Raw genomic sequence first — 14,882 nt, forward strand, 5'->3', positions numbered from 1 at the left:
TGCTTCGCTCACCTGGGTACGTCCAATGACTGGAGAATCCATAGCTAAACCCTTATTTGAGCATCACTCTCTGCATTGTTAAGCATGTGCAGCAAAATCTCAGCAGTGTTTTCAGCCACCGACCCTGTGCAGCCCCCCCCCCCCCGGCACATTTATCCACGCCATCCTTACACTGCATGAACGGTACAATGCTTCCTTAAAGACACCTTTCAGTTACTTGGTGGCTTTTGGATACGCATACCTTTGACAGCCTGGTCTCTTTTATAAGTGTTTCTAAAGTGAACGCAAAGATTCAAACCCCTTGATTTACATAATTTTGTAGGGCCTTTTGGTTGTAGTGAACATTTTCACAGGTCAGCTCAGGCCACTTACAGAGTTAGCCAGACCCACATAATAGTTTTTTTTCCAGGCAGGGCTTTTCTGTGTAACAATTCTGGCTGTCCTGGTACTCACTCTGTAGACCAGGCTGTCCTCAAACTCACAGAGATCCACCTGCTTCTGCCTCCCAAGTGCTGGGATTTTAAAGGCGGTATCCACCAACAACTGCACAGATAATTTTTTAAAAAATATTCTTTGAGAATATCATGTGTGTATTCAATGTATTTAGATCACATCCATCCCTACACTCTCTTCCTCCAACTCCCAACCCTTAACACACACCCCCAGCTTTATGACTGTTTTTTTTTCCCTCAATAACCTAGGAGTCCATTAGTGTTGTCTATACACACATGGGCCTGTGGCCATCCACTGAAACATGGGGAGCCTTTGAGTGGCACAAATCTGTGGGTATAAACATAACCAGAAGGCAGTTTGACAGCATGACCAGTTGACAATTACAAGTTCCCTCTAGGGTGTCCCAGCCACAGGTTTTCCACCAGATTTACAGCTCCGATGCATAGAGACATCTTGTATCAGAAAAAAGAAAGAAAGAAAGAAAGAAAGAAAGAAAGAAAGAAACAGAATGAAGGAAAATACTGTTTTCTTTTGTTTATATAAAACCAAAAGATTCATACTGATACATATAATTTGAGGCAGGAAATCAATGGATGTTTGAAAGGGCTAAGAGGTAATTTTTTTTAGTAGACCACCTTTTAAAAATGACAGCTTTATTTCAGAATACTCAATGTACAGCGAATAGCACATATTTATAGGGTATAACTTCATGAGAAAAAAAATGTGTCTCCATGAAATGACTGTCACATCAATCATGAGATCCTCCTGAAGAGCAGCCTTCAACTCCAAGCAGAAATATGTTGGTTACCTCCAAGTAGCTATGCCACTATTGCATCGGTGTTGTAGGTGCAGGGCCCAGCGTAGAGTAATGTCTTTTCTTCCATAGTGGCCTGCCTAGCACCCTCTGGCACCATCAAAGCTAGAAATTTCCTGGTCAGTTGCAGATTATGACGTAGGCCGTAGCGCAAGGGACAGCTAGTCCTGGAGGGGGGGGTGCTGCTTGACAAAGTTCCAGCGAAACTTTGCCAAGGGACTCAGTAGTTGGCATGCTGGCTTTTGCCCTCACTTTTAGGAACAGCTGTTGGCATAAGGTGAGTTTTCTGCTAATACAGCCCCAGGGGGAATAGATTCATGTTGCCAAGGGAAACTTTGAAGATGGGGGGAAGGCGTTATAGTCTGAAATGAACGTCACAGTAGGAAGAGTCTTCCTTGCCCCAAGGATTGTGGTACCAATAGGGTAGATTCTGAGAAATTTCTTGCTCAGCCTTGGATACAAGATGTCACAAATATATCCAGTACCCTATACTGGAGCCTATATAGAGGGAATAGGAATAGTGTGGGTTGATGGAAAAAGAATGAGATACCAGAATTGGCTTTTCTAGAAGCATATGAAAACAACAAGTCTCCACTGTAAAACTGAGGAATGGAAAAATGCTAAAATCGGCCAATTAAATGCTTATTGTGAGTTATCTTGTAAAGCTTGCATTAGAGAGAACATCAAATGATTCTACACATAACTTGGTTAAGGTAAAAATAATTTCAGACTGTCTAGCACATTGTAACCCCACTAGCAGCCAGCCAAGACACAGGCTGTGCAAAGAGAGGGTCCTACACTGTGCAGACCTTGGAAAAGTTGTAACTTCCTGATTTGACAGACACTGTCCAAAGATGATGTTTCAGATTAAGGCTGTCTGTTTTGTAACTGGCTTTTTTCACCCTGGACATTTAATGGGGAAGTGAAAAAGAGATACGGGGCTCTGATGCTTGTCAAATGACTTGTGTAGTCAATATGCTACATAAATACTCACTCTATTTGAGAGAGAGAGAGAGAGAGAGAGAGAGAGAGAGAGAGAGAGAGAGCGAGAGAGCACTGCTGGATCCTCAGAGGTGCATTCACCCCTTTCTTCCACACGTCCTCCTTGAGACATGAACCCTGCTGAAATGGGACTTGGCAAGACTGACTTCTCCATGCTCTCTGCAACCGAAACACGAGATGTCTTCTGTAGTAGGATCTCGAAACCTAGTTATGTTGTGCAACCAAGAGCAATGACAGCAGCCTGTGTTGCTGGGGTGGGGTGGGGTCTCAGACACGCTTTAAAAATTGATTTTCCACTGGGGAGGCAAAGGCAGATGGATCTCTTTGAGTTCAAGGCCAGCTGGCCTACAGAGTGAGTTCCAGGACAGCCAGAGTTGTTACATAGAGAAACTCTGTCTTGAAGAAAAAAAAAAAAAAGAAAAGAAACTGATTTTCCTCACCAGCACTCAAGAGGCAGAGTCATGTGGGTTCCAGTACAGCCAGGGCTACACAGAGAAACCCAGTCTTGAAAAAACAAAAACAGAAAGAAAGAAATATGATTTCCCTCTCTCTGAAGAATTGCTGGAGTCCTCTTTGAGTAACTTTTTAGTCACGAGCGCCATCTGCTGACCTGTGGACTGCCTGAACTATGCACAGGGTTAAATATGTATCCCATTCACCAGGGGAAAATGTGGACAGTATTTTTGTTTGTTTGTTTGGTTTTGGTTTTAGTTTGTTTTTTGAGACTTGGTTTCTCTGTGAAGTCCACGCTGTCCTGGAATGCCTCAGAGATCCACTTGCCTCTGCCTCCTGAGTGCTGGGGTAAAGGCATGTGGGCCACCATGCCAAACTCCCCCTTTTAAATTGCAACCTTATTTAGGTGTGCTTGATTTATGATAAGTTTCACACACCCACAGGATATAACTTTATGAGTTTTTTTTTTTAAAGATTTATTTACTTATTATGTGCACAGTTTTCTGTCTGCATGTATCCCTGCAGGCCAGAAGAGGGCACCAGATCTCATTACAGATGGTTGTGAGCCATCATGTGGTTGCTGAGAATTGAACTCAGGACCTCTGGAAGAGCAGCCAGTGCTCTTAACCTCTGAGCCATCTCTTTAGGCCCCCAAAACAAATCTTTTTGTTATTTGTTTTTTTGAGACAGGATTTCTGTATGGCTTTGGAGGCTATCCTGGCACTCGCTCTTGTAGACCAGGCTGTTCTCAACCTCACAGAGATCCGCCTGCCTCTGCTTCCCGAGTGCTGGGATTAAAGTGTGCGCCACCAACACCCAGCAACTTTATGAGTTTTAATATATATATATGTCCAACATTCAGGTATGAACTCTGAGTTCATGGTCAGCCTGGTTTACAGAGTGAGCTCCAGAACAATCAGAACTATTTGTTGAGACCATGTCTCAAAAAAACAAAACAAACAACAAACAAAAAACAGAAAAACCCAAAAATCTTGTAGATATGTGCATATATAGGTCTGTTAAATTATTACTGTATCAAGATCTTCTTTCCCCTTTTCCTCTCTTTGGTCATCTCCAAGCATCCCTTGACCATCTCTAACTACATGTCAGTTTGCATTTTCTGTTCTTATGTAAATGGAAGAAAATAGCAATAGTACCCTCCCACCAGATATCTCTGTGTAGTCCAGCTGCCAATGAACATATGGTCCTCCCAAGTGCTGGGGTTATAGACTCATGCCAGCTGGCCAGGCCTGTTTAATTAATTAATTTATTGAGTTTAAGTTGCCCAAGTTAAGCTTGGACTTGAGATCCTCTGCTTCAGCCTCCAGAACAGCTGGCCCAGCTCTCTGCCCTGGCTTTGGTGCGATTTGTCCCTTGAGTGTTGAAGGGGGGGTTGTGTAAGATATCTTTCTGCCCATGGGAGAATTAGAGGAAGTTCTCAGTGGCCCTGAGTCAGCTCTCACTTGCTGCAAGAGAGAACCCACCCTGGAACTTGAACTTCTCTAACTTCCTGTCTCTCCATGCCTCCCCCTCCCATTCTATGCCACCACCGCTATGGTGTCATCTACCATTGCAACCTGAATAATAAAAACCCAGAGACAGATATTGGGGTTCAAGCTGAAGATCAGAAAAGCAAAGAAGCAGCCAGGCCACCAGGGAACTCTTATCTCTACCAAGGCTGGGGAGATCCTCATGTATTCAACACGGCTGGAGACTAATTGCCAGAATGCCAGACTCTGCTCCTATCTTATAAACCTCACTAGTTCTGGGATTAAAGGCGTGAGCTCTATTACTCTTTTAGACTGATTCACTCTCCTGTAGCCCTGAGTGCCCTTGAACTCACAGAGATCCATCTGCCTCTGTATCCTGAGTCCTGAGATTGAAGCTTCTATGGTTGTGGCTAGCTTTGCATTCTGATCTTCAGGTAAGCTCTATTAGATCATAAACACTATATCAGCACATACCATGACTTCCTAACAAGAGCCAAGCCAGTATGGGAGCTGAATTAATTAAATCTTTTTTCTTTATGAAGTTATCCAGTTGCTGGAACTTCATTACAGCAATAGAAAAAAAGGCTGTTGCAAGTTTCGTTCACTTTGCACTAGTATGTTGAGATGTTGCCATGTGTTCCCAAGAGTTTATGATTTCATGCTATTGCTGAGTCATTATCCTTTTCTATATGTTAGTCACAGATTGCCTGCCCCTTACTTGTTGATGTTCTTTCCAGGAATTTCCTCCTGATTGAAACATTTCCTTCTGGAGAGGAGAGGGAACTCCAGATGCTGATTGAAGGTATGGGGCTTCCGCTCAGAAATGTCCAGATGCACAAGGCCCCTACTGAGTGTTAGATAAACAATGGAATTGCTAGGGAAAGGAGGCTCATTTTGTAAAACTGCCCGAGAGTTGTTCAGGAGCTCCAGGAGTGCAGTTTTCACAAGTTGCCACCCATGGGGGAATGACTTTCCAAAGATACAGCAGTCCTTGAGTCAGCCATGCTCCTGTCTCAATAAATTACCGTTTCACCCCTGCTAGATTCATATGGAATCTTGTTTGTTCTGTCCTCAGTGCCATAGCTGGAAAGTACAGACATGAGTTCACATCTTCCCAGGAAAAGCCACATACCGCCAGTGTTTGGAAGGTTAAAGAAAGCAGTCTTGAGAGATTTGGGTGGACATATTGTCATTTCTTTTGAATCAGTTCCTAAAAGTAGAATGTCTAGATCTATGCTAAATATACACTTTTATTGTCCTTTCATTTAAAAAATATTTGATTTCATGTGTATGAATTTTGTCTGCATGTATGTGTGTACTGCATGCATGCCAGGTGCCCACGGAGGCCAGAAGAAGGTGCTGGAACTGGAGTTACTTACTGACAGCTGTGTGCTGTCACGTGGGGGCTGGGAAACAACTAGGTCCTCTGGAAAAGCAGCCAGTCCTTAGTGAGCCACCCTTTCTTTCCTTTTGTAGCAAGATTTCATGTAGCCTCATTGCTATGTAGCTGAAGATGACTTTGAATTTCTGATCCTTCTGCCTCCAGATCTTTTCTTTCTTTTTTGGGGCGTGGGGGTGGGTGGGGTTGTTTTGAGACAGTTTCTCTGTGTAGCCCTGGCCATCCTGGAACTCTCTCTGGAGACCAGGCTGGCCTTGAACTCACAGAGATCCACCTGCCTCTGCCTCCCAAGTGCTGGGATTGGAGGATTGCATTACCAAGTCATTTTATGCAGCTTTTAGGGATGGCTCTTAGGACTTGGTGCTCATTAATAAGCACTCCAACTGAGCTACATCCTCTCTCTCTCTCTCTCTCTCTCTCTCTCTCTCTCTCTCTCTCTTTCTCCCTCCCTCCCTCCCTCCCTCTCCCTTCCCCTCTTTCTCATTACTCCCCCCTTTATACTATGTGCATAGTATAAAGCTTCTAGTAATCCTCTTGCCTCTTCTGCCTAGGTGCTGGACTTGTAGTCATAGCCCATGATGCCAAGAGTGTATGCTTACCTTTAAAAATACCTGCCAAGGACTGGAGAGAGCTCAGTTGATAAAATGTTTATTTGCCAGGTAAGCATGAGGTCCTGAATTTTGATTCCCACAAGTCCTCATTTTAAAAGTTGGGCATGGGGTTGGAGAGATGAATCAGCAGTTTTGAGCACTTGCCATTCTTATAGAGGAGCCAGGTTTGATTTCTAGCACCCATAAGGCAGCTCACAAACATCTGTAACTTCAGCTCCAGGGGATCTGATGTCCTCTTCTGGCCTCCAAGGGTACCAGGCATGCACCCAGTGCGCAAACACACAAGTAGGCAAAAACCCCACACTTATAAAATAAAAATGAATAAATCTAAAAACCAAAGGCTGGCAGGGAGCACATTCAGATCTTCCAGAGGACAAGTTCAGTGCCCAGCGTCCATGTCAAGAGACGTCAGTAACTTCAGTTCAGGGTGATAAACTAACCCTGTGTTTGCATGCACACACCTGCAAGGACACACACTCACATAATTAAATATAATAGAAATGTATATTTTAAAAGGCTGAGTAGGGTCTGCAAGGTATCTGTTGCTGTGATAAACACCATGATCCAGAACAACTTAGGAAGGAAAGGGTTTGTTTCAGTTTACAATTTCCAGATCACACCGTGTCACAGAGGGAAGTCAGAGCAGGGACTCAGGGAAGGACCTGGAGGCTGCAGTTTTTTTATGTGTGGTTTGTTCAGCCTGATTTCTTATTCAACTCAGCCCAGGGGTGGTACCCCACATTAATCATTTAACAAGAAAATGTTCTACAGGCTGTGTAGCAGGCTATCTGTTGGAGGCATTTTCTCAATTGAAGTTCCTTTTCCCAGATAATTCTAGTTTGTGTCAAATTGGCAAAACAACAACAACAACAAAAACCCAAAACAAACAAACAAACAAAAACAACAACAAAAAGCAGGACTCTAGGAATCACACACATTTAATACCAGTACTTGGGCATCAGAGATAGAGGTGTGTCTCTGTGAGTTCAAGGCCAGCCTGGTCTGCATAGTGAGATCCTGTCTCAAGATAAAACAAAACAAAAAAGCTGGATATAAAAAAAAAGATTTAGGGCTGGAGAGATGGCTCAGTGGTGAAGAGCACTGACTGTTCTTCCAGAGGTCCTGAGTTCAATTCCCAGCAACCACATGGTGGCTCACAACCACCTTGAATGAGATCTGGTGCCCTCTGCTGGCATGTAGGCAGAAGACTGTATACAAAATAAATAAATCTTTAAAAAAATAAAAATAAAATAAAGATTTAAATTTAAAAGAGTAGGTGGGGGGCTTTGCGATGGCTCAGTAAGGGCACTTGACACCAAGCATGACCTCACTTTGATCCCCAGAACCCACGTGAGGGAGGGCAGGACAGACTCCACAGTGTTCTCTGACCTCCATGTATGGTCTGTGACATATGCTTGATACACGTTTCCCTTCCCATTAAATAAACATTTTTTTTCTAAAAGCTGAATTTGGTGCAATTTGTAACCGATGGGAAGGCAGAAATAGGCAGATCTCCCTGGGGTCAGCCAGCCTAGTACTGGGTGAGGCTGTCCTGTCTCAAAATTAAAGCAAAGACAAAAAAAAAAAAAAAAAAAGCAGGATGGACAGCTCCTGGGGAAAGGACCATCAGAGTTAACCTCCAGCCAACAAATGCACCCTTCCCCACTAAAAATTTCCCAAAACCTGACAAAATTGATTTTTTTTAAACAAAGTAGTTTATCACTTTACATTCCGACCAAATCTGGAACATTCTACATCTTGACAATACTTAGGATCTTTGGACTTTTAATAAAATTTTGAGCTCGTAGTGTTTTTTTGTTTTGTTTTGTTTGTTTGTTTGTTTGTTTTTGGACAGGGTCTCATAATACAGCTCTGGCTGACCTGGAACTTACTATGTAGACCAGGCTGGCTCCAAGGTTCTAGAAATCTGCCTGTCTCTCCCTCCTGTTTGCTGGGGTTGAAGGTGTGGGCCACCACACTTGGTTTTCTTTGTTTTTCACTCTCCTGTGGAAGCCAGAGGCTGTTGTCAGGTAACTTTCTCACTGGGTCACCACCTTTTTTTTAACTTTAATTTTTAATTTTTAAAGATTTTTAAGCTTTATTTTATGTTATGGGTATTTTGCCTGCATACATGTCTATGTACTGCTTTGTGCAGTCCCCTCAGAGGCCAGGGTGATGGGGGATGTCCTTCTGTATATGTGTATATGTGTTTCTCTTGTTGGTTGGTGAATACAACACTGTTTGGCCTATAGAGGAAGGAAGATAGGCGGGCCTAGGAGACAAGGAGACTTCTGGGAAAGGTAGGCAGAGAGGAACCGAGAGCTCGCCAGTAGTTCTCTGGTAAGATAAGGCCATGTAGAAATACATAGATTAGTAGTTATGGATTAATAATTAAGAGAGAGATAGCCAAAAAGAAGTCCTAGTCATCGACCAACAGTTTAATAATTAATATAGCGCTTGTGTGTTTATTTGGGGCAGTGAAGGGTGGCAGAACCTGGTGGGACAAGAAGTCTCCAGCAACACCTTTGGACCTGACTGACAGTCATTAGCAGCCATGTGGGTGCTGGAAATGGAACTGAGTTCCCTGCAAGAGCAACACGTGCTTTTAACTGCTAAGCTGTCTCTCCAGCTCGATTCCCCACCTTCTTAATTAGTGTGAGTATGCAATCATGCACACTGTGGCACACATCTGGTAGGTTCCAGATGTGAAGGTCAGAGGATAGTTTTGTGGCGTTGGTTCTCTCCTTCCACCTTTGCATAATTCAGGATTAGCTGTCAATCTATCGTGAGTGCTGTTCTTATAGCCTATCAATTGCCATCTTGGGGAGTTCAGCAGCACCCCTTTGCAAAAGATCATCCCAGCTGGGTTTTTAATGGTTATACCACCCCGATACCATGATCCCCTGCGTAGGAGAGCTGAGTAGGACAAGAGAAAATCTCTTGTCGGAATATCCGGTTGCCACTGGATAACTCTACACTTCAACTGGGGGAGGGGCTAGAGCAGGAGTTCTCAACCTATGGGTCACAACCCCCTTTGGGGTCTCCTATTAGATATTTACATTACGATTCATAGCAGTAGCAAAATTATAGTTATGAAGTAGCAATGAAATAATTTTATGCCTGGGGGGGTCAACACAACATTAGGAACTGGATTAAAGGGTTGCAGCATTAGGAAGGTTGAGAACCACTGGGTTCAAATGTTTAGAGGCCAGGTAAGACTAGAGGAGGGGAGGCTTCATCCTCCTAGGAGGCTATGGGAAAGCCCTCATCCCTGCTGGGTAAGGCTTTCCAGGTACAGCAGGTAAGGGGAGGCGTGCCCACCCCCCTGTACATTCATCCTCCTAAGTTACCCAGGCTCTGTAAGGAAGCCCAATGGACTCATTGGTCCCCAGAGTGAACTCTGGCAGAATTATGCCTTGGTTTGCTTGCATTGGGACCTTAGGAGAAAGGGGTTGAGCTTGTGCTAAACAGTTTTTCTTGCCACATTCACACATGGGCCCACTGAACATCTCAGTGTCACCTCACCTTATTTTTTAAGACTGGGTGCCTCACTGAACGTGACAGTCACTGTGTCTTTGAGCTGGTTGAGCAGTAAGCCCTGAGACTGAGACTGCCTGTCTCAGTCCCCTAGATTGGAGTTACAGACTTGCATCACTGTGACCAACTTTTAGGTGGGTGCCGGGGACCTGAGCGCAGATCCTCAAGCTTATGCAACAAGCACCAAAGTGAGCCATCACCCCAGCCTTTTCTCACCGAGCTTCTCCTTTTGATTTGCATCTCATTATTAGTAATTCTGGTTGTCTTGTGTTTTTTTTTTTTTTTTTTTTGAGCTACTCATTTTTGAACATCCCATTGGGAAAAGAGCTAAATCCCAAGACTCAGCAAAGGAAGGCTTTTATATGACAGGTGCTATAAAAGAGTGTCATCAGCTAAATGGTTATTGAATTCTTCTTTGACATTCCCACATCTAAGGGATACAGTTGCTCTTTAAGGGAGAACTCCGATACAATGAGCAATTTTGTATGAACATATTGGCGGGGCTGGGGACGCAGCTCAGTTGGTAGCATAATTGTCTGGCATACACGAAGTCCGGAGTTCAGTCCCTAGCACTGGATAAGCTGTGTGGTGGTGCAGGCTTGTAGTCCCCAAACTTGGGAGATGGAAGCAGGAGCATCAGCCTTGTCTACACAGCAAGTTTCGGCCCAGCTCTGCCTATTTAAGACCCTGTAAAAAAGAAAACTAAATAAAATGACATTAAAATGCCCATACTGGGGGTGGGGAGTGGGGTGGCGCACGCCTTTAATCCCAGTACTCAGGAGGCGGAGGCAGGTGGATCTCTGTGAGTTCGAGACCAGCCTGGTCTACAAGAGCTAGTTCCAGGACAGCCTTCAAGGCCAAGAGAAACTGCCTCAACCCCCCCAGAACAAAAATAAACACAAAACAAAACAAAAACAACAACAAAAAATGCCCTACTGTAAGTTAAGTTACAACAGTGGGCAAAGTACACACACACACACACACACACACACACACAATGTAAATAGTAAGAACTGAAAAGTGTAGCCAGTTAGTGGTGGCACACGCCTTTACTCGCAGCAGAGACAGATCTCTGTGAGTTCAAGGCCAGCCTGGTCTACAGAGCAAGTTCTAGGACAGACTCTAAAGCTACACAGAAAAACCCTGTCTGAAAAAAACAAAAACAGAAAAAAAGAAGGTGGTGGTGGTGGTTGTTTTCTGGAGAGATGGCTCAGTGGTTAAGAGCACGGGCTCTCTTCCAGTGGTCCTGAGTTCAATCCCAGCTTACACATGGTGGTTCACAACCATCCTTAATAAGATCTGGTGCCCTCTTCTGGCTTGCTTGCACTTAGAGACATAAGAACAGTAGAGATAGTCAGACCAGCAGTTCAAGGGTAGTCTGGAGAGGCTCCATTAAAAATAAAAGCAAATGATAATTAATAATAAAAATAATCATGATTCCTTCCTGTGAACCAGTTTTGTCTAATAGCCTGGGGACTCCAAAAGGGCAGATAGGATAGCTGATAACTCTGAGATATCTTTCATTGTCCGAATTCCAGGTCACACATCCGTAAAGGGACTCAACACAGGTGACAGAGGACAGTGTGGAGAATTCATAGCTTTAATAACAGATCGGTAAGGGGTGGGGATGCCAGTTTCTATATTGGTACTAGTCTCCAAAAGCTGACTTCCTTTGTCTAAGAGCTAGACAATGCCCGCTTAATTTCTGAACCCCAAAACTTAATTATTTTCTTCTCTTCGGACTTTCTTAAAGATAATCACATCTTCCTATTTTTAGTTCTTGCCTTTAAGAAATCCCAGCCCTTTAATGATTTGCTGCTCACAAGCACTCTCACAATCTCTAGATTTGTAGGAGTGATATCAGGTATGTGTGGAGTGGAGTAATGAGCTTTCTACCCATGGGACTGCGGAAACTCACGGTGAAGAGCTCCTACCACGGTCTGGAATGCAAAACCCAGAATTCTTCTTCTAGGATCAAGGCGTCCCTGACTGTAGCCCCATCTGGTTCTGGGTGAGTGTCATTGTCTCCGCTATCTCCCTGTCCCCACTGCTTCCTCTGGTCCATCTTAATGTTTTCTCACGCCAACCTCTACCCTCAAATCAGTCCCAAACTAGTCACAGGGTTGCTGGCCTACTTACTGAACGCAAAGCCACAGAACAAAGAGGCCTGAAAGAAGCTGGACTAGAAAGGTAGCTGGGGAGAGAGGAGGCCCTGCATCTGAGGGGAAAAGATGCAATTTCTCTAAATCCGGCAAGAAGACTCGGGCATCGTCCAGAGCTGTCTGAGCTGCCACAGTAAAGTTAGGGTCACCAGAGACTGAAACATCAAAGACGCAAGATTGGAAGTAGGCGTCTTCCACGGGAAGCCCTTCCTTACACAGCCTTCTGGCAGTGTCGATGGCTATAGCCCCTCGGCGACTGCGCTCTGAGCGAGAGAGTCGCTGACTGGGAGGGCAGCCGCCAACACACAGCTGTAGGTCCTGCTCAGCGGAGAAGGCCCGCGCCACGTCCTCGGCTACCCTGATGGAGAAGGAGAGCTGTCCAGCTGTCTGTCGAATGATTATAGTTGTCCCAATATAGGCAGCTCGGATCTCCACGTGGCTCCCAGGGTTAGCAGTTTGAATGGACAAACTCGAGCCCCCAGGTCGGTCACCTCCATTGATAGAACCGTCTTCAAAGGCTGCAGGAAGATTGTCCACCTCGGCCTGGTAGACTTTCTGGTCAATGCATTCCTGCATGTTCTTAAATATGATGGTAATCTGTGCGGGCAAAGAGGAAAATAGTTTATTAGGACTCAGTTTATCTTTCCCTCAATCAAGCAGCTTTTATTGTTAGGGATCTGATCCCAGCAGACGCAGGGTGTCTCCACGGCCCTTGATCCGGTCCCCTATTGCCTTCCAGTAATACCTGACCCCTATCCAACCCCTCATTCCTTTTTTTTTTTTTTTTCTCAATCTCAGCCAGGAAAATAAAGTGTCCCTTCTGACTCCTCAGTTCTCATAGCCTGGCTGCCACCCCAGCTTCTTCCTCAGTGTTACCTGCATTTTAAATAAAATCCCCATCAAGAGGAACTGATCTACAGGGGCAAATGTTTGATAAGAGGCAGCCATTCAAGATGGGCGGGACTATTTGGGGAAGACAAGGAACCAGGAGCTTGGTGGCTGAGGAGTGAGAACAAGGAGTGGTGTGCCCGGTGGACCGGGAGAGGATTTCAGAAGGTGGATTAGGAGGGAAATTGAATCCCTGACCTTCCGGGTGGTGGTAGCGTTGGCCCCCGATGCCACGGGGGAGCTGGTGGCCTGAACAAAAAGGAAGTCGTTATCCAGAAGGGGCCAAGCTCCTTGGACGCGGCATGTGTGAAAGTGGTGGTAGAAGCTGCGCACGTGGGGATCCCCGAACGAGGCGCAATGCAAGAAGCCCGGGGCCCGACCGTGCAGCCGGGAAAACCGGGCCTCGTAGTCACAGGGGTCTGGGGTCGGGGGTGCTGGGCCAGCTCCGGGAAGGGCGGGGCCCCGGGCCGGGGGCGGGGCCGTGGGGCCCTGGCGAGAGCAGTTGTGCTGGATCATCAGGTCCTCGATGCCGTGCACCGCTGAGTGGAAGGCGAGGTCCCCGCGGCACGTGCGGGCTGTGCGCCGAGTGCAGAGCGCATAGGAGCGCAGGGCGCGACACAAGCCACCCGAGGCCAGCCCACCACGGCCGCCTCCACGCTGCGTACCCGGTGAGCCCCCTTCCCGAAGGCTCAGAGTGGACGAGACGTACTCGGCATTGCAGCGGAGGATCTTGCACTGGGAGTGAGCTGAGGACGGAAGGGAGAGGAGGACAGTGAGACGGTGCCCAGACGTAGGTTCTAGCCAAGTCCAGAACGCGCCTAATTGCCAAAAGGCATCCTCCATCCCAGCTCTTCCTAGCACCCAGAGTGGGCGCTTTCCCAGTCCCAACCTTCAGCCCCCTCCTCCTCGCCTCCTTCCCTCTTTTTCTCTACTAAAAAGCGTGTAATCCAGTCGGACCTTTCCCCCTTACGGTCCAAGGACTCCATATGTGTCCTTCCTCCAGTTAAACGGGGAAACAAGACAGGCCTCTTTCAGAGTGACTGGGATTCAGCACCCCTTCGCCCTCACTCACTGATGCTGGCATGCCCACCCCTACCCGGCAGCCTACCATCTAGAGGTGCCCAACCCTTCCCTAACCCTTCCTTACCCTGTCCACAGAGGAGCAGCAGTAGAATGAGGGTGCTTAGAGTTGGGGGACCGCCATGGGGGAACCAGGGACTAAGAGGCTGGCCTCGATCCCCCATACCTATCCAGCCAGATCCCCCCAGGCGCGGGTTCTTCCCAGCTGATGAACCTCCTACCTAGTGAATTTCGACAGGCAGTTCTGTGACTGGAAAAAGAAATTTGACTGGGTGTGGGGAAAGAGAAGGGTTGAAGACGGGTCAAGATGGTGTGGAGAGAATCTGGGGAGATCAAGACAACAATTATACAGACTGGAGCTTGGGAAGCAGGAGGCTTCCAGATGGTGAGCTTGGCTAGTGAGCCTCTGAGCCCTGCTCCTGTGGCCACCTTCAGGTCCCTTGTGCAATACCCCTAGGTGGGGGTGGAGGGAAGGTTGAATGACCTCCGTGGGCAGAGTCCACAGTATTGCCTCATCCTGACTACCAAATAGCAGATTTGTCAGAAATGGAGGGATTCCTGGGGAAAGTGAGTTCCTGATCATTTCAGCGGGTTCTCCTGAAGCCTTGGGATCTGAAAATGCTTTAAAAACATACCTTTTATATGTAACTCCCAATCACGAGAGGCCGGCCACCTGCCATGTCTTTTTCTTCATTGTGTTAGAAGGGCACAAAGGGTAAATATCTTAGACAAGTGCCTTCTAGAATGTCATTTTTCCAGTGAAAAGGGAATCAGTCTCTTAGCCACCCTAGACGACTGGCATTATGATCCCTCTCTCATCACATAGGATACAAACCAAGCATTTAAATTAATATTTTTTTTCCTGAAGAACAACTCTTTCTATTATCCCCCGTGCACCCCCTCCAGCCTTTGCAAATCCTGAAGTTCCTGGTCTTTTAAGGGGGGCAGGTATTGGGGAGGATCTCTCTCCCTTTCTCCTGCCAAAATCCACTC

The 14,882-nt window shown here is 46.1% G+C and overlaps 1 protein-coding gene across 1 annotated transcript; it reads right to left on the bottom strand.

Annotated features, from left to right (window-relative positions):
* Positions 1 to 11,740: 11,740 nt before the first annotated feature.
* Positions 11,741 to 14,053, bottom strand: LOC100756322 (hemojuvelin). Its single transcript, XM_035451838.1, has 3 exons — positions 13,957 to 14,053; positions 13,008 to 13,555; positions 11,741 to 12,518 (listed from the first exon to the last, which is right to left on the bottom strand). Exons 1-3 carry the CDS (start codon positions 14,051 to 14,053, stop codon positions 11,895 to 11,897), a joined length of 1,269 nt encoding a protein of 422 aa, XP_035307729.1. The 3' UTR covers positions 11,741 to 11,894.
* Between the last annotated feature and the right edge of the window lie 829 nt (positions 14,054 to 14,882).

This window comes from Cricetulus griseus (genome assembly GCF_003668045.3).
Source record: "Cricetulus griseus strain 17A/GY chromosome 1 unlocalized genomic scaffold, alternate assembly CriGri-PICRH-1.0 chr1_0, whole genome shotgun sequence".
NCBI lineage: Eukaryota > Metazoa > Chordata > Mammalia > Rodentia > Cricetidae > Cricetulus > Cricetulus griseus.

Bases quoted from the DNA above. Each gene is read 5' to 3' on its own strand.
- LOC100756322 (XM_035451838.1), bottom strand. From the start codon at position 14,053: ATGGGGGATCGAGGCCAGCCTCTTAGTCCCTGGTTCCCCCATGGCGGT. The intron at 13,556-13,956 runs GTAAGGAAGGGT...TTCCGTCCTCAG, and splicing joins GCTGCTCCTCTGTGGACAGG to CTCACTCCCAGTGCAAGATC. The intron at 12,519-13,007 runs GTCAGGGATTCA...TTGCCCGCACAG, and splicing joins ACGCTACCACCACCCGGAAG to ATTACCATCATATTTAAGAA.